At 38.7% G+C, this 24,103-nt stretch overlaps 1 protein-coding gene across 2 annotated transcripts in view; it reads right to left on the bottom strand.

Moving 5' to 3' along the window:
* The window catches only part of LOC145978666 (alpha-tocopherol transfer protein-like), a 41,694-nt gene extending 28,524 nt beyond the window's left edge, over nucleotides 1–13,170 (bottom strand). For both annotated transcript variants that reach the window (XM_083111434.1, XM_083111435.1), the window contains exons 1-3: nucleotides 13,001–13,170; nucleotides 8,284–8,442; nucleotides 6,959–7,050 (exon numbers count right to left, since the gene is read on the bottom strand). In XM_083111434.1, the coding sequence (XP_082967560.1) occupies nucleotides 6,959–7,050; nucleotides 8,284–8,431 (240 nt within the window). In that variant the 5' untranslated portion in view covers nucleotides 8,432–8,442; nucleotides 13,001–13,170. The remainder of the gene's footprint in view (nucleotides 1–6,958; nucleotides 7,051–8,283; nucleotides 8,443–13,000) is intronic.
* Between the last annotated feature and the right edge of the window lie 10,933 nt (nucleotides 13,171–24,103).

The raw sequence follows: 24,103 nt of genomic DNA, 5'->3' as shown, positions 1-24,103 counted from the left end.
ATAATGACAGAGATAGTGATTTGATGTCCTCTTGCTCATCTCCATCCTAAATAAGTGAAACGCAGAGTCTGGACAGGAAATGGAGAAAAGGTAAAAATATACCTATTCGGAACCTTAAGCTCGATAATACGGAAATATATATTTCTAGAGTGAATCAAGAGATCGGATCTCATTTCAACCAATCATTCCGCATGTCTGATATCAATGCCTTGGACAAATTCAAGTGCAACATCAATTCAGTCCCTGCAGAAAGCTATTTAAAGAATTTAGTTACCTATATGGATATTATGAAAATGCCAATGTCGTATCATCTAAAGATCCTACCATCATTAATGCAAGGGAAAGCAAAGGCTTGGTTCGTGGCTAATGAAAATAGATGGAGAACTTTAGAGCATTTCTATTCTGCTTTTAGGCGTCATTATGCTTATGCAGAAGCTAAACAAAGAGAGATGCTAACCAGTCAATGGAGGAATACTGCTAGGATGTGTAAAGTAAAAAAAGTAAAGTGTTCCCCTGTGCATAGCACCACGCCATGAAGGCGTATAGGGGGTGTGGGGGTAACGCAGTGTGATGCTGATCACATCACCCCCACTCACGACCGGATCAAGAAAGTGTGGGGCGTTACTGCTAGGATGTGTATTCATCTTATTGTAAATTGACTGATTTTGTAAGTCAGGAGGAAGTGTTGAATCTTGGCAAGCACGTACACTGGTCTTCTAGGGCCTAATTCTGTCTACTAAGTTACCCTGGATCGGACTTCTCAGTTTGCTTTTTAGAGTAACTAAATTGCAGGCCCTGACTTCGTGACTGGTGTCGGATTTTATACCTTTTTCGTATGTTAAGAATGAAAGGGTTTGGAACTTTCTTCCAATAAAGTCCGGTTTATTTCTGTTTATACAGAGTATACAATAATACTTATCGACTGGCAATCTTGGAATTAAGTTAACTCATGCAGATTTGATGGTAAATCTGAAACGGGTAACCCTTCCAAAGATTATTCACGATTGCTTTTGGTATCGCAAGACACTAGATCCGAAGCAGCAGGTTTATGAGAAAGTAATCCAAGCAAATTGCAGTGTCCACATAAGACCTGGCAGTTCTCCCTACGAGGTAGACTTATGATGCCAGCAATCGGGTAAGATAGCAGAAATATACAGAAGTTGGGTTCCTTTTTATAATAAATGGTTCTTTAAAAAATGCCAAGGAAACTTGGTCGATATTTACACGTATCTATGGATTTACATAATTACATCATGCAGTTTAGATTTTTACAATATTTACATAAAATAGTCAAAGTTGTAAATAAAATATCTTGCTATATATTTTTTCAATCTCAAAAGCGTTTACGTAATTATTAAATTTGATGTTTTTAAGAAATTCAGATTAATTCTCAAACATTCTAATCTTGTACAAGTCACAGATAATTTATGCACTCTCAGATGTTGAACTTCCTCTTTGCAAATGGAAACATGTCAAGATTCGAGTGGGGCGACACAATCTTCTAATAAGACAATAACCATTAAGTCTCCAGCAACTTGACCTAACCCGTGATCCTTAGAACATATACCAGTTATAATTTCTTAGGACGATACGAGGCCTCCGAACAATTTGATGGTTGGTGTAACGATTACGGTACAAAACTATTTTTTTAAACCATTTTGCCTTACATGCGATGCGTCCTTAAAGGGTCTACGATCAGTACTTTTCCAGGGAAATATAGGTGATTCAGATAAAATTTCTGTAGTCCAGTATGCGAGTCGGAAACTAAAAGTGCACGAAAGGAACTACACGACTCAGGAATTGGAATGCCTGGCAGTGATGTTCGGTATAAACCACTTTAAGATTTATCAAATTCCTTATTTATTCGGATAACAAATATTTAGTGTGGTTAGATCATAGCAAAGATGGGAATGCTAGGATAAGAAAGTGGGCGCTTGAACTAAACAGTAAGCAGTATGACTATCAAATTACTCATATCAGAGTTAAAGAAAATCAATTAGCAGATATTTTCAGCAGATATCCTGCTGAGAACTCTCTAGAAGGTGAGTGTAAGGAACTTTCTTTGGTTGATAATGTATGGAGCACAATAAAAAGGCTAGAAGAAGAGGAGTTGGAAAAATGGAGACTTAAGCAAAAGGAACGTACGTTGTGCAAAGGTATTTTGAAGAATGTCCTAGAAGATCCTCTCAAAAATCCAAATTACTTTATACATCAGACTCTTTTGTTTCTCAAAAGTAAAGATTCCCAAATGTTTCATTGTCTGGTTGTTCTTCAGTCCTTAAAGGCAGAAGTTCCGAACTGTGAGCACGATTTAACTGAACATTTTGGTTTTAACAAAACCTATTAAAGGATAAAGTTCAGGTACTTCTGGGAAAACATGTAGGCTGAGTACATAAGAGAGTGTATCTCTTGTTCGAAAAACAAACCTGACAAGATTGGCGGGAAAACGGAGAAAATATCAACAAATTGAAGTCAGGTTACTTAGTTCATTTTCCAAAACCTCGGATTATCTTGTCAGACGGATTAAGCCAGTTTACATCCAAAAGGTGGTACCCATTCGAGAGGCATTCCATAAAAGCATTGCACACTACTACATACCACCCATCAAGTAACACCGTAGAAAGGTTTAATCAGGAAATTGATCGCCTTCCTAGAACGTTTTGTCTTAGGAAACATAATGATTGGCTTAAGTATGTGAACAAAGTGTGTTGGATGAAATACTTCTCCGAGGAAACTGCATATGCTCCAGTGGAGTTGTGTTTCAACAAACCAGTGCCATGCAACCTATTGAAACAGCTGGAATAGCCCGAATATGAAGCTAGAGGAGAATTATCCTGGGAAACCAAGCTGTTTACCGCAAAGGCGAATAACGTTAAGAGGAAGGATAGTGGGCTGGTAAAAACCAATCAACATGCCTATACATTAGAAATTGCTGATTTCGTGCTTAAGAAGAACCATAAGCTAAGTTCACCGAAAGACAATGTGATTTCCAAGTTCTTTGAATATTATATCGACCCTTATTTAGTAACGGAAGTTGACCACAATGTGGCTACCCTTCAAGATCCTAGGACGAAGAAGGTTCTTGGCAAGGAGAATTTCGGAAATTTGAAGAAGCTCCTTTGCAGTAGTTCCCACAGGGTCGAATTGTTAAAGCGTTGGAAAAACATCGACCTGGTCAAGCGTCCAAGGAGATGGAAAGTTGCAGTTCAATTGCCAACAACCTAGAGGAAACTGCTTTTTTGAAAAGAAAATTTTAGTTCTCTCCGTTACCTAACATTTTCTTTAGCTAACGGGAGGGAACCATGTAACGGCTTTGTGAGTAATGGGTGATTTTTTAAGCATGACGCACTTATGTTTAACTGGTAGTTGACGACTAACCTGTGTGTAGGACTTTTGGGGAGTAGAACAGGGAATAAGGAAATTGTTTATTGTGTGGACATTGACGATGTTGTGAAATGTAAGTTTATTGATAATTAGGTTTTTAATGTTTCAAATATTGGAGTTGAAGATATTGTTTATTTCTTGTGTATAAGTGAGTTGGTTTTCCTGAAGGTGTCAGATTAAGATATCATCCATGTTTTGAGTTTATTATTTGGAAGCTGCGTTGCTGTACTTAGCAAGTAAGTGAACTTCAATGACAGCAAATGAACTGATTAAAGTTTTCTCAAACGCAAAATGGAATTGTAAGCTGAGTTGGTGTTTCTCTTTGTTGCCAAAAAGTGAAAAGTCCGAATGAGAAGAGAAACAAAATTACTAGAACTTTCCACAGGCCGGTTAGGTACACTGCGATTTAAGTGTACATGTGTTGTATACACGTATTCTACTCGTACATTGCACTGGGCTCTAGTTTACATATACTAGGAAGGTTTCAAGGCTTTTATGAAAGGAAAGTGACATTTTAATCTACATTTGTTACTAACGAACTGACAGGAATACTATTTTAAACAAGATTTCTCTCTTCTATTTATATCAACAATTTTTTTTTTGTTTTAGTTCTACTACGCCCTTTGTTGTTTACGTAGGTTACCTTATCTATGTATATACTCGTAGAATAGTCTATGTGTAGAATGTAGACTTTCCTTCTTTACGCCCAGACGCAGAGATGGCTGGACCCTCCCAAGAACCAAAAATTAGCAAGAAGAGGAAGGATGGGATACGCTGAAGGGAGGGGAATTTCTTCTCAAACTGCATGTTATACCTAAGTAATAAAATAATAATAGTAATAGATACAAATAATAACAATGATATATTATACATCTAGGGTGCTTTGTAGGTAGTTAGTTCGAATACCTTGCCTTACCCTGTTACTATACAGACCCTGTTGGGCCTTGGCCTCCTCCACAATGGATTGCCAGACGTGTCTATCTCTTGCTCTCTTCCTCCATCCTCTCACTCCCACCTTCCTAAGATCTTCCTGAGCCTCCTGCAGCCACCTCCTCCTTTGCCTACCTGCCCGTCCTCTTTCCTCTGGCCTTTCATACATTAATATTCTCACACACCTCTTTCCCTCCACCCTTTCTCACATGTCTTTGCCATATCAGTCCCATCCTCTTGATTTCATTCACTATATCTGAGTGCTGATGTAGGTGTTGTATTTCTTCGTTTTTCTTATACGCAAGAGTTCCCTTTCATTCACGGTCCATATACTTTCCTTAGGATTTTCCGTTCCCATACGAGAAGGCTTTTCTCATATTGTGCTGTTAGACACCATGCTTCTGGTCCATATGTAACTGTGGCTCTTATTACAGTCTTGTAGAACCTTATTTTGAGATGTCTACATTTCGTCTTTGATCTGAATAACTTAAAGAGTTGAGAATAACATCTATTGTCTGCAGCAAGTTTGAGATAATAAGAATACGAATTTCAATACAGGGTGAGCGGGCTTCAGCTAAACAAAAGGAAAATGCTATAACTTTCTAACGAATTGATAGAAATGTGCAAGTAAATACTCATTCGATAGGAAATAACTTCAAGGTGTTATAGTCAACATGCCAACACTGCAACTGACACGATGTACGCTGCATTATGGGAAATCGCAATATCGTTAGGTATAGGAGGGCGCTTGGTTGCTTTGTTATTCATAATGTGAACCCTGCAGCGGAAAGTGCAGTGCGTGCTTTGGCTAGCTGAATTGAAATTCGTTACAAGTGTTCAGCGGTGTGTCAGAATGGAATGGAATGTGTATACTCCCACACGCAAAACGATTTACAACTGGGACAAGACTCTTAAGGAAACCAGTAGTTTGCTGTCTTAGGCAGGGAAGTATCCGAAGAAGCGTGTAACTGAAGAGACTGTTGAAAGTGTGCGGGATTCGTTCTTCAGGAGTCCACGGAAGTCGGTAAGACAGGCTAGTAGAAAACTAGGGATTCCTCTACGTCCTTGTATGTCTACGTTTCCTTGAGTACAATGTGCAACTGCTTCAACACCTTAAGCCAGACCATCCGCAGAAGAGAAGAGACTTCGCTGTGACAATGCAGACCGGATTGAAGAAGATGACAATTTTCTTGATAAAGTGTGCTTTAGTGATGAGTCCACCTTCCATGTTTGTGGTAAGGTAAATCAGTATAATTGTCGTGTTTGGGTAGTGAGAATCCTCACCAGCTGATGGAATATGAAAGGGATACACCGAAAATTAATGTCTGGTTAGGACTGAATAAGAATTGAGTGGTAGGACCTTTATTTCATAAAGCCTACAGTGACTGGATAGATCTAACTAAACATATTGGAGAACTTTATACTTCCTCAGATACCTCCTGATTTTCTTTTTCAGCAGGATGGGGCCCCTCCTCACTATCACAGAGACGTCACAGCGTTGCACAATCGGACATTTCCAGAACAGTGGATTGGACGAGGTGGGCCGATACCTTGGCCCCCAAGATGCCCAGATTTGTCGTCATTAGACTTTTTCCTTGGAGATTCATTAAGGACATTGTGAACCAAACAAAAATTCGAAATGAGCAGATTTGAGAGAACGTATCAGTAATGCAGTTCAGCTTATAACGCCCAAAATGCTTGTCAATGTGTGGCAAGAGGTAGATTAACGTTTTTATATCTGTAGAGCTACAAATGGTGCTCATATTGAGATTTATTGACACATGAACACTTTTAGCTATTCTTCTAGGATTATGAACAGTTCATACATAGTTTCCTTTCGTTATTTGTAACTTGTAACGTGAACATCATATCATTTGTAACATGGCTGCTATTCATCTGTATACCTAACGATTTTGCAATTTCCCATCATGCGGCGCGCAGCGTGGCAGTTGCAGTGTTGCCATGTTGGCTATAAAATCGTGAAGCTATTTCCTATCGAATGAGTATTTGCTTGCACATTTCTATCAATTCGTTAGAAAGTTATAGAGTGGACGAGTTGTATCTTTGCGGGTGAACCTTGACCACGACTGGTTGCGCAGTAGCAAAGGGAGGAGCTACCAGCTGCCTTAGCCAATGGGTGTCATTCTCCTTGAACTTTGTAAGAGCTGTCTACCAATCAACGGCGAGTAGATAGCATCTACGGACTTGTATCTGCGCGAATTAGTCAAGGTCACCCGCAGAGATACAGCTCGTCAACTGAAGCCCGGACACCCTGTATATTGTAACTGTATTTGCAAATTTAACACACATGGGCAGTCACCGTCAATACAAATGGGACACCTACTTCCTAAAATACTGGCTTCCCTGCATGGCGTCAAGTGTGTGTTGCCTAAGTCTAAAGCGTTAAGTGAATATAAATAGAAAATTTCCAATCGAAACTTCTACCACTGCCTTAGAGTTAGGCAACGCTCATAGGAAGCATTTCAGGATCTAGGTGTCAAATTTTCATTTTGGTTACTGTACTACATGTACAGATATATTGTTTTTCTTCTTTTATTAATAGTTTCAAACATTGAAAGAATTACGAAATGTAAAATAAATAATTAAATATAAAAAATAGTATTTGGACCCGAAGACTACTTACCCTCGTGAGAGCAGTGTCCTGGTTAAACACGCACACTCGGAGGAAAGACAACAGGAAGCAGTCGTCCAAACGAGATCTTAAACGAGGAACGTCTGCGGGGAAAATTCACAATTAAATCACCAGATATTGACATGCAAGGCTATATTTCATCTTTTCATTTTCAAGATAATAATCTTACGGAGATAACATGCATGCTATTGAATCTTAGATATAATAATATTATTGGATATGATAGTTTTAATATTTTCATCAGCACGTGTGCTGAGTTTCTATACAGCTTTCTGTTTGTTTACAAACTATTAGTCTTGTGCACCAACTAGTTTTGTACAGCAAATAACCAAAATCAATAATTTGGTTAAATTGGGAGTAATAATTTTCCTTTTTCCTACGGTTGTATGGGTGTGTAAGGAGAGCAAAGACGTATTATTGGCATGTAACAGTGGCAGCTAATAAAAATGGCAGTCAACCTAAGATGGCTGTTGACTGTGGAAAAACTACTATTACTGCGAATCGAATAGTCCGATTATCACGTTCTTTTTTAAAAATTGAACGTACTAATAGGCCTATATGTAATATATTTAATGTTATCTTAGGTTTCTCGATAAGTAAAATATTTTGATTTTTTCACTAATAACTGTATGTTAATCCTTATTTTACCAATATCCTAGACATGTGGGAAGAAAGCTATAAACAAATTTTGTTGCGTAATCCCTTATCTTTAATTTGACATATTGCTCTTGTTCATTTTCACTTGAATATTCATATAAACGTATAAAATTATGTCGAATGTATATCCAATGCTTCTAGCCTGATTTGTCCTTGGTCCAATTTAGTTACACAGTCGCCTTTTTTAAATATTTAAATGTTACGCAAATATACAAGGGTGTAGGTAGAAATGTACTGGTGTGAATTTTCACTGCGAGCATAATGCATACATTATACGAAATTTATGAACTATTGTCACTAATAATTACTAGTTATTTTCTACTTTAAATGTTAAATTTCTGTGATAATTATTCCCATCATGAAATCAACCAAATATGCATCTTTCTGCATTTTTGCATGCTTGGTTCATTTTGTGTTCCTGGATTTTGATAAAAGTTGAAATCCGTCGACTGGGGAGGTATTTTAGAAACTAATCTGAGTGAATTATATTTCAATCAGAAAAATATGTAATTGTATTTGTATGAAGGCTACAGAAGTTATTAGAAATATGCTAATATAATACCATCAGAAGAAAATCTAGCAATTCAAAAGCAAATATCCTTTTCTTCACTGCACGATATGTGCACTCCAAATGCATAAAACATACATGATTCTCTTACTTTTAACTTTCTCTCTAAATTCTGTAAGAATCTGCAGAATATTCTCTGGATTTTCATTCATTTCTTCAGCTGCTTTTCTCACCCACTCATTTGAGAGGTTGTACTTGAAAAGGGGGTCTGTGAACACGCTGAGAGTGGAATTCTCCATCTTGGGTGTGCCTGAAAATACACAGAAGACACGAAAAACTGATACATAGTAAGACCAATACCCTTGATCAGACTTAACAAGTAACGTGAAGAAATAAAACTGTTTTGTCGTGATATTAATAAAAGTAGTAGAAAGCTCAGCAGTGAAGCACATAGACACCTCTCAAGTATGGAAATGTAGGCACGCGGCGTGTTTGAACACACAGAGAAATAAAAGCACAGTATTTTGTCACGGGCAACACGAAATTATTTAATTCTGTACATTACAAAGACAATGTAAGCATTATATTTACACTAAAAGAACGCAGAATTTCACCCTTTGTTTTCGAAATATCCCTTTAACTTACAATGAGTTCCATTGCCAGACTATGTAGCACGTGATATTCAATTAAATTATACAACAACCATCTTTTAAATATACGGAGGTGCGGCTCAGCTTTATTATGTGGAGCCTTTTATGACCACGGGATAGTTACATGCATTAAATTACATTCCGACTGGAGACGGGGCCTCAAAAATACTACGGGATGATTAAATGATTATTTGCGGTAACATTATTAAAAATGATGGAAATATCCTTAGCCTGCTTTCCATAGGCCTATTTGAGATGGATTGATATTAGGTTGTTTTAAGTTGCGTCTCTGCCACTTTTAGCTATTCGCAATAATAAGAATGAGTGATGGTATTATGAAATTAATGAAAGGACACTGACAAAGAACACTCATTCTCAGACCGGGAATCGAATCAGCGATCCCTAGCGTCGTAGCGGGCTGTGCTAAGCACTCCGCAACGGGGGTCGACTCCTAGGCCAGAGAGGATAAGAGTTTGGTTCAGTTTTGTTTTTAAGTTCACTGTATGCACAGGAAGGCTAAACGGGACTGGGGTCTTGCAGTTTAATGAGGGATCCGAACCACTTGTACTTCCACCTTGCATCAAAACCTTGTAGACACTACACTATCCATCAAAGAAATAAAAACCAAAAACTCTCCCCAACTTTTCAAGACATGGACTGTTCCATTTGTAACAAAGAAAGGATAGAGAAAGGCAGTTCCACTTTCTTGGGGAGAAAATGTGATAATTTACAGAGGCCTTCCTTAACGCTTTCTCTCTCGGAGATGGGACGAGGGCGAGGCCACAACTTTTTTTTTTCATTTCCTTGTGTTTCAGCAAGATGGTATACTTAGTTGCTCCTGTTTTGAAATAAGCTTAATTCTAAAGTTGCCTGTTTCGCATTTTTTTAGTATTTAAAGGGGTATCTGCTAACACCATCATTATTCAAGTAAAGTGCTATGTCAGTTATCTTGTCCTAGTAGTGAGCTTCAATGCCTTAGTAAACAAATCTTTGGGGTACGTTTGCTTAAGGAAGATAATAAGGACAGAAAACAAGCAAAAAATGCATTTTGGACACTCTTTGTTGGTGCATAAGAATGGAAAGCAACAATGCCCCACCAAAAAAGTGAATGTTTATATGCAAGGATCATTATACTAAAAGTACATGACCTTCCACCTAATTCACCCAATTGTCAACCTCACTTCCACGTAGTACACCCTGGACTGCTTGTGCAGACTAACGAGGCTCTGGCGACTGGCCTATGGCCAGTATAATTATGTGTGTTGTCCTGTTTTTTGTCATTATGTATGCGCCTTTACAGCCTCAGCTTTTAACCACGGTCAGAAAATTTAAAAATTTTAATTGTGCGCCATTACAGTTGTGCTATTTTAGTTATGGTAAGGGGCTGGACCCCGTATAGACTTAGTGCTGACGCACCCAAAATTTTAAATTCAATTTCAAATTCGAAAGTACATTGAAACAGAAGTTTGAGGTGTTGTTGCTTTCCAAGGATACAGCACTCCGGAACTTACTCATATTTCACTTTTCGTGCAAAATGGACTGTATGACCTTAAACTTTGACAGTGTCTACAGGGAAGATACATTTTTGCATGGTCTCAAAATTGCACAATACTAATTTCTCATGATCAACTTCAACATGTTTTAAAATCACTGTGGTCAAAATATACAGCTATCCAAATATAACTTTTTTTGTTCTAATTTTAAAATTACGGCTCTTAATAATATCAAACAAAATTACACTAACCGCCTGGTATAAATACGTTAGCAAAACATACAATTCACAAAAAATATTAAAAATGAGCAATGTATCACATGCATTAAATGTATTATATATATATTAAATTTTGCTATTTTCAAGTCTGTGTTGGTGACCCAGCAGAACTGAAGAAGGAGGCCATAAGCAAACAGAATTGTGTAAGTTTTCTCTGTAGTTTCCATTATGTACACACCACACTACTTGATTTTTTACGTACAGGAAACTTTTAGATGTATACGAGGTGGTAAATTTGTAATAATAATTAAAAAATAATAATATTTCTGTAGATTATATGCACTATGCCAGTAGGTAGAAGAGCTAACCAATGGATATTGAAATGTGTCATGAAGGCATATGGGAGGATTTTGAATTAGGGCTTACACATTCACAATCTCGGCCATTCTGTGAAAGCGATGTGGTCAGAAACACGCTCCAACCCCTTTACGCCAAAGTTGCTCCCTGTTAGAAGTTTGGTAAAAATCTAAAAACAACCTGATGTTTTTTTCGAGTTTTTGATTGTGAAGCGAAAGGTCACAGTTTATTCATGTCAGCCAATTTATAAATTAATGTATGTATTGTTAGATTATGTTAATTATTATTGATTACGAACGTTTGTTAGATACTCTCCAGAAAAAAATAAACACCCCTTAATTATTATTTTTTCGGTTACAATGTCAAAAATGGTCGGTATTAATAAATTATTCTTTCCACGCCAACAATTTTCATGCGTAGAATTATTCATGCTGAATATTATAACTTTGGTCTTTAGTGAAGAGAAACTTTCGTCACAATTTTTAACTCCTTTATCTGCAAAATTAATGTCAATTAAATATGCAAATGACCAATGGTAGGATCAAAGACGAAGACAGTTATTTTATAGAGCTCCCTTTATTCCCACTCACCGCAATGGGGGATCTTATGACCGTCACAGATTTTAGTTATAACAGCCAAAATATCTGTAAAGAGTAATGGTCGAAAATGTGGTAGCGAATCCTGGATTTTGGAGACTCGTGTCCGGGTGCATTTTCCTATTTTATCTATTACTCACTGAAGATAGAGAACAACGGAGAGGTACAGAGGAAAGATAGAGAGAGAGAGAGAGAGAGAGGCGTTTTTTTTACAGTGCTCAACTCCAACAGCACGCATCAGTTCGTAAATTGCAGATTATCGTGGACACGATAGATATCGCTTTCACAATTAATGTCATGGTGATACATATTGTAGACACGATATACGAGAGTTGAGTTGGTTTCGACTACATATTTTTCAATTTGGCAATATACGCGTATTGTCTAGAAAGTCAAACAACACTTCTCTAATAGCCGAAGGGCAATCGACACGGCATTATCAAATGATGTCGAGAACTAGACCATAGACGTCGAAACTTGTCGAAAGGAATAAGAGAAAGAGATGTTTAATCGAGGTGAGATTGTCTCATTCGAGCCACTGGCAAAATTAACGTAAAGAAAATGATCCTTACTCTGTTATTTCTTCGGCCAATCTGATCTCTACGTGGTTACTTATAGATATGGTAATTCGTTTGCAGTAATTAGAAGGAGAATGCGTTAGTGGAAATTCCGATCCTATGCGGAGTATTTGCATATACATGTATTAAGGAGAACCTTCTGATTCATAAAGTTCGTAGCGTCAATATCAGGCGTTAAACAAAAAAACGCTATTAAGGAAAGTACGTTTTAACGACGGGGAAGAACCGGAATTTTTTCCACCTGTTCAAGCTGCTAAAGCGCCCACCCAGCGTATAAACTAGATACCTGGATGAAACTCCTGGAGGGTAAAGGCGGCCAGGGGCGTGGTACTGATCACATCACCCCCACCTTTGACTGTGATCAAGAAAGTGTGGGGCCCTAACTCCACACCCCTTATATGCCTTCGTGGCGTGGTACAAAGCACAGTGGAGCACATTACTTTTTTATGTTTTAATGAGCTCTGAACATTGTAGAATTGACTGATTGATTGATTGATTTGCTTTACTTTACTTCGCATCTTGTGCCACATTTAACTAATTTGAAAAGATGGGGATGAGTGATGATATGTTCAAATTGATGAATGGACACTCACAAACATCCATAACCAGGCCAGGATTCGAACCAGAGACCCCTGGCGTTGTAGTGCGATGTGCTAACCACTCCACCACGGTGGCTGGCTACACATTGTAGACACGTTACGTTGTTTATACCAATTACTTCGAGACCCATGACTAGACCGAGGCTTGAGCATCGAGAACGAGAAGAGGACATTTTTTTACAGCTGCAGACACAACCAAGAACGAGCCAGCCATTGGAAGATTTACTGAGTCTCGTCTCGATAACATCCCTAGTTAGCATAAAACTTTACCTTGTGTTGTTTTCATACTACAAGCAAGCACACTTCCCCTGCCTTCAATAAACCACTACTTACTAGTGAATTCACACATGGAACTAAAATATGATACAAATACATACCTAAATGTAATTGTCTTCAAATTATTCCGAAGCACTAATTCTGGAAGTCAGATGTCTATTGAGAAATAATTAGTCTGAAGATATCACGTTTCAAACAGTCTTCCAGATACCAATATTTGTCAAATGAAAATCAAAAGTGTTCCTAACACTACGCATTATCTTTCGGTAGTATCGTCTCTCAGTACGATAACATTTTGTTGCATGCGCATCACTGGGTGTGATATCCTAGGTGGCGATAACTCTTGACCCACGGCTAAGCTTTCAATGTCACCTTCTCCCAAGGGAAAATCCCTAATACAAAGGACGCACAAAAGGAGAGAGAGAGATAAACAAGACCTTGAATTATCTTGTAGTTCTTTTTAAAAAAAGAAAAGGAAAAAGGTATTAACATATAGTTGACCTTTTCCTTTCAATAGGGACGTACTGATTTAGTAGCTTAATTCCAGGCATCCTTCAGAAGCAGCCCACCAAAACTCCCAAATGAAATGAGCCGCGGTGATCTAGGCGGTAACGACCACCGTGGCGGAGTGGTTAGCACAGCACGCTATAATGCCAAGGGCTCTGGTTTCGATTCCCTGTTCCGACATGGATGTTTGTGTTTATCACAATGAGAATTTTGAGAAATTTGAAATGTGTGAAAATTGAGGAAAATGTTAAAAACTGGGGAAACTACCGCTTAGGGTTATTCTTTTAAAAATAAAAGCAACGTCTGTAGAGCGTCTGAGTGCCTTCATTGCACTGTGCAATATACAGGGCAGACAAAGAAGAATGGTGTGGTTTCAGAAGTTGATAAGCATGGACGTCCGCAGGACCAGGGAAGGGCAAGGAAGGTATTTTTTTTTGCCATTGGGAGGCAAAGAAGGTAAATTTTCCCCAATAATAATGTTGTTCCCTCAAAAAACATTGCTTAAATTTGAATTTATCATATTCATGCAATAATTAAGACATATAATTGTGGCTGAAATGAAATTATATGTGATAAATATACAGGGTGTTTCTAAAGGTCGTTTACAACGCTTGGGAGGTGATTCCTCACACGAAAACAAGCAAAAAGTCTAAGTTCCATTTTTACGACTGAGGCTTCGTTTCCGAGATAGGAGCCTCGCAAAAGGTGACAAAGTGAACGTCACACCTGACTGGGACGAATACTATAACAGATAGAGAGGCGGTTCCAAGGGAATCATAAAGGAATCGTATGTGCTCAGTCCGGAAGTCACTATGAAAAGTTCACTGCACGCATGCGCAATGGAGTCCTCAAAAGAATTGGGGATTTCCAGCAAGAACAATACATGGAAAGGGTATGTAACGCAGCAAGAAAGACCGTGACAATGAGAAATGCGTTAAAAACAACACATCCCGACCTCAAACATCAAAACATGAGCACGGAACACAAAATCCGAAAAGTTGAGCACGGTTGCATACCCCAGTTACACGCGAGGAATGAACGAATCGTGTCATGTGACATACGAGAGACACATTACTCCACCAGGAGGAGGGAAAGAAAAACACAATATCAGATGATTGCGACAACTTGTATTTTTACACGCGACAACTACGTAATATCCCCCCCACACACACACACACAACAAACAACAAATGCTCGAAGGGTTGGTTCTCTCCGGCAGTCGTTCCAGTCGTGTTGCAGGTGCTGGGATATGATCAGCAGTTGTGTTCGTACGGTGATACGGCCAATTTGTGCAGTGGGCCAGTGTTAAACAAAAACAATACTTTGCAGTTCCAGCTCCCTATTACACAGATGGCTGCGTATACGACCCAGCAGCTAGCAGACATGCATCTCATGTATGGGGAGGCACGTGGTAATAGCCGTGAGGCAAGGCGTCTTATGGAGAACGCTTTCCACATAGACGTTTACCGTCTCACACCTTCTTTCAGGTAGTGGACAGTCGACTGGGTGAAACAGGGTCAGTGTTACCACCGCGGCAAGAAGTTGGAAGACCCCGAAGTGTACGCACACATCAGTTTGCAGAAGATGTGTTAACAGCGGTCGCAGAACATCCTGGCACCAGTACGCGAGTGCTCGCTCGGGCACGAAACACGTCTCATGTGAATTTGTGGCGAGTGTTGTCAGAGGAAGGAATGCACCCTTTTAAACTGCAGAAAGTACAAGAACGGTTACCTCGTGACCTTCGCCCTCGTATGGAGTTTTGCCAATGGTTGTTGCATCAGCTGGACACAATCTCTCACTTCGGGGCAAACGTATTGTGGACAGATGAAGCCATTTTCACCAGGATGGATGTCTTCAATAGTAGAAACAGTCATGTATGGGACTTTGACAACCCACATGCACTTTTTGTGGCCCATCACCAGCACAGGTTTTCAGTGAATGTGTGGTGCGGGATAGTACATGATCATTTAATTGGACCATACATTCTCCCTGTTCGCCTGAATGGTCGCACGTATCATGAATTTCTTAGTGAGGTTCTGCCTGAACTGTTGGAGACCGTACCTTTGGCAAGAAATGTGGTACCAACACGATGGTGCACCAGCTCATTTCGATTGTAATGTACGACATTTCCTGCATGACGTGTTTCGCAATACGTTCATTGGTAGGGATGAGCCTGTGCCTTGGCCACCGAGGTCGCCAAATCTCAACCCTCTCGATTTTTTTCTTCTGGGGAGAAATGAAAACCCTCGTATACGACACACCTGTCACATCAGCTGAAGACCTCGTTGCTCGCATCAACGTCGCCGCCGCGACGGTAGCAGATACACCTGGCTTGTTTGCTCGTACTCGACAATCCTTGATTCGTCGCTGTCATCTCTGAGTAGAAGTAAACGGCAGACATTTTGAAAACCGTCTGTGATTATTATCCTCGGCAATCTCAGTGAGAACACTCTTGGTATTGCTCCCCACCCCCTTTGTGTGGTGAAAGTGACATCTTCAGTTGGTGTACAGTGACAGGACTGTCTGTGCGTAAGATATTGTAGCATTTGTTGTTTGTGTGGGGGGATATTACGTAGTTGTCGCGTGTAAAAATACACGTTGTCACAATCATCTGATATTGTGTTTTTCTTTCCCTCCTCCTGGTGGAGTAGTGTGTCTCTCGTATGCCACATGACATGATTCGTTCATTCCTCGCGTGTAACTGGGGTATGCAACCGTGCTCAACTTTTCGGATTTTGTGTTCCGTGCTCATGTTTTGATGTTTGAGGTCGGGATGTGTTGTCTCTAACGCATTTTTCATTGTCACGGTCTTTCTTGCTGCGTTACATACCCTTTCCATGTATTGTTCTTGCTGGAAATCCCCAATTTCTTTGAGGACTCCATTGCGCATGCGTGCAGTGAACTTTTCATAGTGACTTCCGGACTGAGCACATACGATTCCTTTATGATTCCCTTGGAACCGCCTCTCTATCTGTTATAGTATTCGTCCCAGTCAGGTGTGACGTTCATTTTGTCACCTTTTGCGAGGCTCCTATCTCGGAAACGAAGCCCCAGTCGTAAAAATGGAACTTAGACTTTTTGCTTGTTTTCGTGTGAGGAATCACCTCCCAAGCGTTGTAAACGACCTTTAGAAACACCCTGTATAATTTTTGGTTGACTTTCATTTTCCAGGGGGGCCACGGCCTCCCTTGCTCCCCCTTCCGCACGCCCATGTTGATAAGTAAATTATTTCTCACCTCAGACGAGTACAACATACACCCTCAGAAACGGCAACTGTCCAAGTTTCACATGCCTACCAGATATTCACTTCTCACGCTTACTGCTAGAAGCGGGGTCAGTTTCTAAGATGGCGTTGCAGCAGGAGAAGTGTGTTCCGTTCTTATGTGTCGAGATCTGTTATTACAGTATGGCATGAGTTTGGTGCAGGGTTTTATTTTAAAAAAAAAACGCACTATACGAGAATAACATAACCTTGTGGTACCAACAGTTTGTGGAAAGTGGATGCTTGTGCCAAGGCAAGAATCCTGGCAGACTTCTTGCGTCGGATGACAACATTAAATGAGTGGTTGAGGTGTTTCAGTGAAGGCCCCCCAAGTCAGTGACTAGAGCATACAGGTGCCCCGAATGAATACCAATTATGACGATTACATTTCGCAACTGTCCCCATTTTCAAAGGAACGTACGGATGCTTCTCAATGGTGTTCTCACAGGGCTGTATCTGACGTGTTGCAAATGGAGGCAACAACCATCTCCCTTTGCCACCCCGTGGTGGAAAGAAAAGAAGGTATTTCTTGAAAACTCTCCCTCCTGACGCATGACGTCATCCATGTTGCACGAGCTGGTCCCCTTCCTCTGTAGGCTGGGGAGCAGGAAAGCGTTCTTCGGTAAACTAGTAGATTTAGATAATTTGGAGGGAATATTTAAGAAGGCACATACATAACTTCTAAAATTCAAAATTAACCACTTAAATATTTTCTAGAGCATGATTTTCTTACTTGGTCATTAAACTCACACCTTACTGTTAAAAGTATTCCTTACTAATTATAACGTAATATAAGTCGTCCTGGTTTCCATCAGCGTAGCGTGAAGCATTCTTCTGCGCTTTCTATTAGCGTTTTGAGTGGTGCACATGAGACCTAGTTACCGAAGGTTCCGGGTGCGACTCCCTGTCCGGGGTGTAAGGGGTGATCCTTCGAAGGGCATCCAATTTTCATCCTCTTCCACGTAGTATATCCCGGAATCGCATTTTTCCGGACTAACGGGGCCCTGACGTTTAGACCCACAGGTAGCATTATCCTCTGTGGGGCCGAGTGTTGTCTTACTTGTCCTGTATGCTCAGTTCCTCTTCACAATCTCAGCATTTAACTATGGTATGTAGAGTTTACTCTTCGATAAGGTCCAGTTCCAGACATTATTTTCCTATAAGGGATTTTCCCCTTAATAAACAACGGGCGTAAATAGTGAATGTGCTTACGGGCTCATAACGTTAAAACAATCAATCCATCATTTGATTTCCGGCCTGGGCATGAGTGTAACTCATAATTTATGCTCGTCGTCGCAATAGTGGCAGAAAAGCGACATGATATTTTAAAAATGAAAACTCCAATCTTAGCCCCACGCTGACAAAATTCTGACCACTTCTCCCACATCTGAATAGCAAAATTTCGATTTTTTCCCAGTTCAATGCTTGTCAACATCGCTGTTATCTGGTTTTCTAAGGCAGGAATACTCATGTGCGTTTTTGCCTTATAATTTTACCAAAGTTTTTTATGTGTACTACATTCCAGGTTCAGTCGCCGTAGATAAAATTACTGGCATGCTACTGTAACCATGTTATGAGATTCGGAAAGCAAAGCTATTAGCTATTACAACAGCCGACTGTAGTTTCAAATTGTGAGGTGTGCAATGAGAGGCGCCTATTTCTTTTTAACGTCACTTTTCTATATTTTATAGCAAAGAACATTATGTGTAGATGAAATTAATTAAGAACAAATTATTTCGAATACACTAGACCAGTTGTTCTCAAACTCCAGGCGCACATGAAATACTTGAAGGCGGTTTGGGATCAGATCGGAAGAGAGATGTCGAGAATACTCGCACAACTAGAGTGCATACTTATGTGAGAGTTGTTTTTCATCCATACCTATTAAACAAGTACCGAATTAGACTAAATTTGGAGCTGAATCTCAACATGAAAGTTTAAAGTGCACAACCAGATATCAAGAAACTGTGTCATGCTATCTTTTTCACGAGAAACTTTGAGAATTTACAATAAAAACTCCAAATTGTGCTTGACAGTTTGTTAATTGATTGATTAATTGAACTGGTGCTTTAAGTCCACTTTATGAACAGTAAGGCTAATCGGGACTGGACCCACAGTTTAAAGTACGATCCAAACCACTATGAGCCTCCAGCGGGTATCGAACCCAGGACCCTTGATTACATGGCCACGACGCTCCTACAACGCCATTGGGGCTGCTCGCTTGGCAGCTTGTTTACAATATTAGTTTTGTTCTTTACTTTTTCAATAACTCTGGAAAAACTCAGAGCCCACATTAATCTGTATCCAGGTCCAATTAGCCAATTTGAGCATAAACTGAATGTAGAATAGATGTTGACAATTTTGGAGAGAAGTACGAAACGAGAACAAGCACAAACAAGAACGAGAAGGGTCTCATCACTAGAGTTAGGATTCTAGCATATTTGCATGTTTTCTTACAAGGGAATATCCATATGATCTGTTAAAAACTATGCGTTCTAGATGTTTTGGGGTCAATTGGCGCAGCTTTTATAGTGTATATAGTGCATATTTTGGAGGTTAGTGCATATATTTAATGTTAATGCATATAAATGCATAATTCAATTAACGATTGTACATTTTTTACTTTTTAAAAACTTCATTCACTGAAACCGGTTCCTGGAAATGTGTGTACAGAATTTCTTGGTTTCCAAGTTAAAATTAGCTTTATCTTTATCAATGCCTTTCTGGAATTTCCATCGTCATGTGGAGGGGGTTTGTGATTCACATCGCATCCATACAAGACCTGACACCTTTTCGGGCATAAATTACTGACCTCAAGTAGCCAGTTGAGAAAGTAGTTGTGTTTTGTATACATCGTGCGAAATGCCAAGTCAGAAATCTTCGAAATCGCTTCTCCTGAAGCAGTGAATTGCTGGTGATGGAAGCCTATCAGTTAACTGAGAAAATGTCTTCTGTAAAGTAGGCGTTAAACAAGTAAGTATTTTGTAAGTTTGTTTCTTTCTTTGCGGTAAGAGAAGGAGTTAATTACTATTTTTCCTGCTAACTAACAAATTCGGAAAATATACCAAAGTTGTATAATAGATTTGCGTAAATGTGGGTCAAATATTGCCTGGCCCTGACCCTCTTTAACACATTCACATAATTGAGACCGATTTTTTTATCATTGAAGATTTATTTTTTGAACGCATTTGTGTTATTGGGGCAAAGTCAAAACTTTCTTCCCACAAGGGTATACTTTTTAACTTCACCTTAACGCGGGTGTTGGAACTAATGGTAGAATTAGAGAAGAATTACCCTCTCTCAAATGTGAGTGTAAGGTTCTCGCATTTAAAAATAGAATTTGAACTTGGGGCTGTCAATCATTTTGATGGATTTACGTTTGTTGTTTTTAAAAAAAAATCACATATCATACATTTTACATTCCAGATACTGAGTAAATTGGATCCCGGAGAAGCTAAGTGCATTCAGGAAGCTGTGGAAGCCAGCAATGCAGACGATTTCAAAGTCAACTTGCATTTATCAAAGCTCACTTCAGTTAACTTCCAATACGAATAACACAATTGGAAGAACGTGGCCTAGAACTCTCCTCCTCATTGGAACTCTTCTATTCAGTGATAACCCAAATTCCTCCAGGGGCAGTTGGAGCAGCATTTATTCAAAAGGCAGAATAAATTGTTACAAAAAATCCAGGATTAAAATTTGTATCACATGTTAGTCAGGTGCTTCATGGAAAAGGGAATCAAGTCATTCCGGATTTCTCAACAAGTGACATTTCTTCGTTAAAATATTGCCCTCTAACAAGTTGTGAGAACATTTTCCATGTACAAAAATGTGTTTTTTGCCACGAAATCTTGAAAAATACATAGTAGTGTATTTATTGCAACTCTAAAGGTCAGTAACTTTAAATTGGAGTCCAAATGTTGTTTCATCGTAAATAGAGGTACAATTCAGTGTATTACAATTTCTTGTGTTACATGTAAAATTGAGTCCAATTGTTGTTTCATATTAATAGACGTAGAGTTCTATGTTAAATTTTTACATACATCAATATCTTATGCCACTGTAACTCATTCACATTTGTACTTGCAATAAACGTGATCATTTATAGGCGGAATTTGTCATTGCATATTTACTTCTTTATTGCATACTTTAGGGCATATTATTGCGATTTTTAGTACATAGTTGCATGCATATTTTGACGTAAATGGGCTTTAACAAATCTTGGCTCGTCTCATCTCGAAATCATTTCTAGTTAAAGTGGAGAAGCGAATACTCAAATACATTTGTGATTATATCAAAGGTTGGGGTTTATTAACTTCGTGTCATGTATATATAATAGTTCCCAAGAAACATAAGTTTCCGTTACTTGAAACCTCTCATGCATTACCCTTTTTACTATGTAATAGGTATGCTTATAATTGGACATAAATTGCTCAAAAATCTCCTTCAGTATGGAATGCAACATAAATAAACATAATTCTAGGCTACTTTCTAAACTCAAACTGAAAAAGAAATCACATTACAGACTTCTTATTTTCTCTCCCTTCAATTTCCAATTGAGACCAGGGACCACAAGACGTCATTGTCCCCCAACCACAAACCACAACGGAATTCAATTCTAGGGGGGGGGGGCAAGTGGAGATTAACACCAAATAAAGAAGTAGGACCAACAAAATCTGAGAGAAGTATGACGAAGTAGGATTTTCAAGATGGATCTATACAGTGCCTGGAAAACCAGAAGCACCTAGATTTGAAGTGAATGAATGGCGAACAATCAGTATTTGAATAATAATATAAGCATTTTTGTCACAGGGATTTGATTTTGTATGCAAGTTTGTTTCTTCCAGATGAATGTTGAATTTTGTATGACATATATTACCAATTTTTTGCAATCGTTTTTATCTTTCTTTTCATCGTTTTTACTTTGAAATGATGCCTACCAGTAGCGGCGATTGGGTGTCAAACCTAGGGGGCTGAAGGTCAGTTGGCTTATCATTTGGTGTACATAGTGCAGGGGCAAAATGTGTGGGGGTGGGGAGTGGTACTGCCACCCATGCCCCCCGTATTCATCATTTGAAGATTGGGTATTATTGAAAAATCATTCTTTGATGTGTTTCTCATACTGTTTGTGAAATTAAGTCTCAGATGACAATATGATCATTCCTTTTGATTAAACAGTTTCTTAGTAGTAAAAGTCAGGCATCGAGCGAACAGGCATAGACTATTGAATTTGAGAAAGAGGATTAAAGTATGCACATGCAAAATGATCTTATAAATCCTGTTTGGTACAACATAGGCTACTTGCCGTCCTTTTGAATGCACCTGGCCATGGTAAATAAAAGTTCTTTGGTTGAGAATCCTAATTAAAAGTTTAGTTTTAGTGGATAATTGAATAATATAGCACCTAAGTTGCAACTTTCTATACCATTTATGCCTATATGTTGTAACAATTAAAACTGTCGGCCCGTCGCCAAGGCACACGACACCCCGATTCGGTACCCTCGAAAGACCAAGACCGGACTTCGCTACCTAGCACTTCTCTTTCTGTTATAAGCCTCGACTACGCTCAGTACCTGCGGGTCATGAAAGTCCGCATCTCAAGGTTCGGGTAAGGGTCTGCTTTTGAATAATAATAATAAACAAAATAATTTATGCTTACTTAATCAAGAACCTTAACTCTAAAGTAAGGTAACCTTCCTTACGCTTAAACTTCCATCGTGATCGCACCCACATACCACTGACCAGGGAGGAAACGCATGCGAGTCGCGAGCGAAATCAGCAGAATCTAAACTGACATCTTATGGGTTGATGAAGCCACTGACCAGTGACAGCAGGACACCTCACCAGACCAAAAGAAGGCCAGTTAATTTGTACTTATAAACCAAATTTACTCTGAAGGAAATACCCATTAACGATTACAAAATTTATTTACATTCTCAAATTTCCAATAAACATTCCCAAAAATTAACATGAGAGAAGGTTCTCCGTTTAAACCTTAATCAACGTATTCACAAATCCAAACATAGTTAAATTAAAAGAAAAATATACAAACTTCTGATAAAAAGAAAAACTACGACAATGCCAAAATAAAATTTAGATCAATAACGACTTCCATAATATAGTCAAAACATTCTATTGAGTAAACATGAAACCCAAAAAGCACTCTCTTATATTACATGTCCATATCCCATCATAGATCTAACTTGGTTTCAATAAACGGATGACAAATTATTCACTTTCTAAAAAAAGGTAAAGTGTTCTCCTGTGCTTAGCACCACGCCATGAAGGTGTATAGGGAGTGTGGGGATTCACTTTCTAATGGTCGACAATATTACTTGTAATCAAGACAAAAGAAAAATTTGCATAACATCTATCTGTACATTCCTATTCGTGCTTTTGTCATATTTTCACATCTACATTATGTTTTATAGAACTCGTGAGGTAAACTACCATCTTCAGGGTCAACCTCTAAAAACATTCATGAAATAGGGGAATCTATGTCTACCCTTTTCAACGCCGTTGGCTACTCACATTACAAAAGCAAAACAATAGACTTTTACATAAATGGTTTCTAGAAAAACTTATATTCGACCGGTCATCTATTATAACTGTTTCAAAAATACATATAATATAAACCTAAATAAGAGAAACCAATAAACTTTCCTTAACGTTCCGGATACTCAGACTTTAAAACGGACAAGTAAACTATATATGCTGTGAGATTTAAAAGGCACTCTCTGACCAGAGGTATGCTCTCGGATTAAAAATTATTTAGCCTTTTAGGTGAAAGTACAGTTGACAAGGGAAAGCTACCTGCTAGAAAGTTCCAATACAACTTTCTAATAGTCTGGAGGGAGTAATGTTTGTGTGTGTATATATAATGCCCTGTTTTTGTATCGCGTTACATTTGTACTTGATACAGAGTCTGAGGAAGACCTTGCTAGAAGGTTGAAACGTTACGTTTAGTTTATGTTTTTAATAAAATAAATTACTGCCTTGGTCAGCATATTTAGTTTTTCATATCATGGAAACAAGGCTTAATGGTGTTATAATGGTGTTATATTTCGGAATAAAGTAAATAAAGAAATAAACTTTTATTTAATGGAACCTCCTGACCAGGAGAATTCCGAATGATTTAGAATAAAAATTAACTCGACGAGAAAGTTGTATATCTTTGATGAGCCTAATTTATTTAACTTGAATTTACATCGGAGTCACACTAACCAGTGCAAACTCCAACAGAATTTATGAATCAAATTTTTAAATTACTAAGATTAAATATTTATATATAAATCAAATTATTTATATGCTCGCTAAATCCCCATTAAGGATCATGCTGACCAGCACTAATCCTGAAAGGTGGCTTACGGAAAACCTCGGACATTGTGGAAGGGAGAGCTGACCAGCCACTCCCCACACAACGCCCGTATTCTCC

The sequence above is a fragment of the Lepisma saccharinum genome, chromosome 25 (assembly GCF_977018435.1).
Source record: "Lepisma saccharinum chromosome 25, izLepSacc3.1, whole genome shotgun sequence".
In the NCBI taxonomy this organism is placed as follows: domain Eukaryota; kingdom Metazoa; phylum Arthropoda; class Insecta; order Zygentoma; family Lepismatidae; genus Lepisma; species Lepisma saccharinum.
This window is presented reverse-complemented; position numbering and strand designations above follow the sequence as displayed.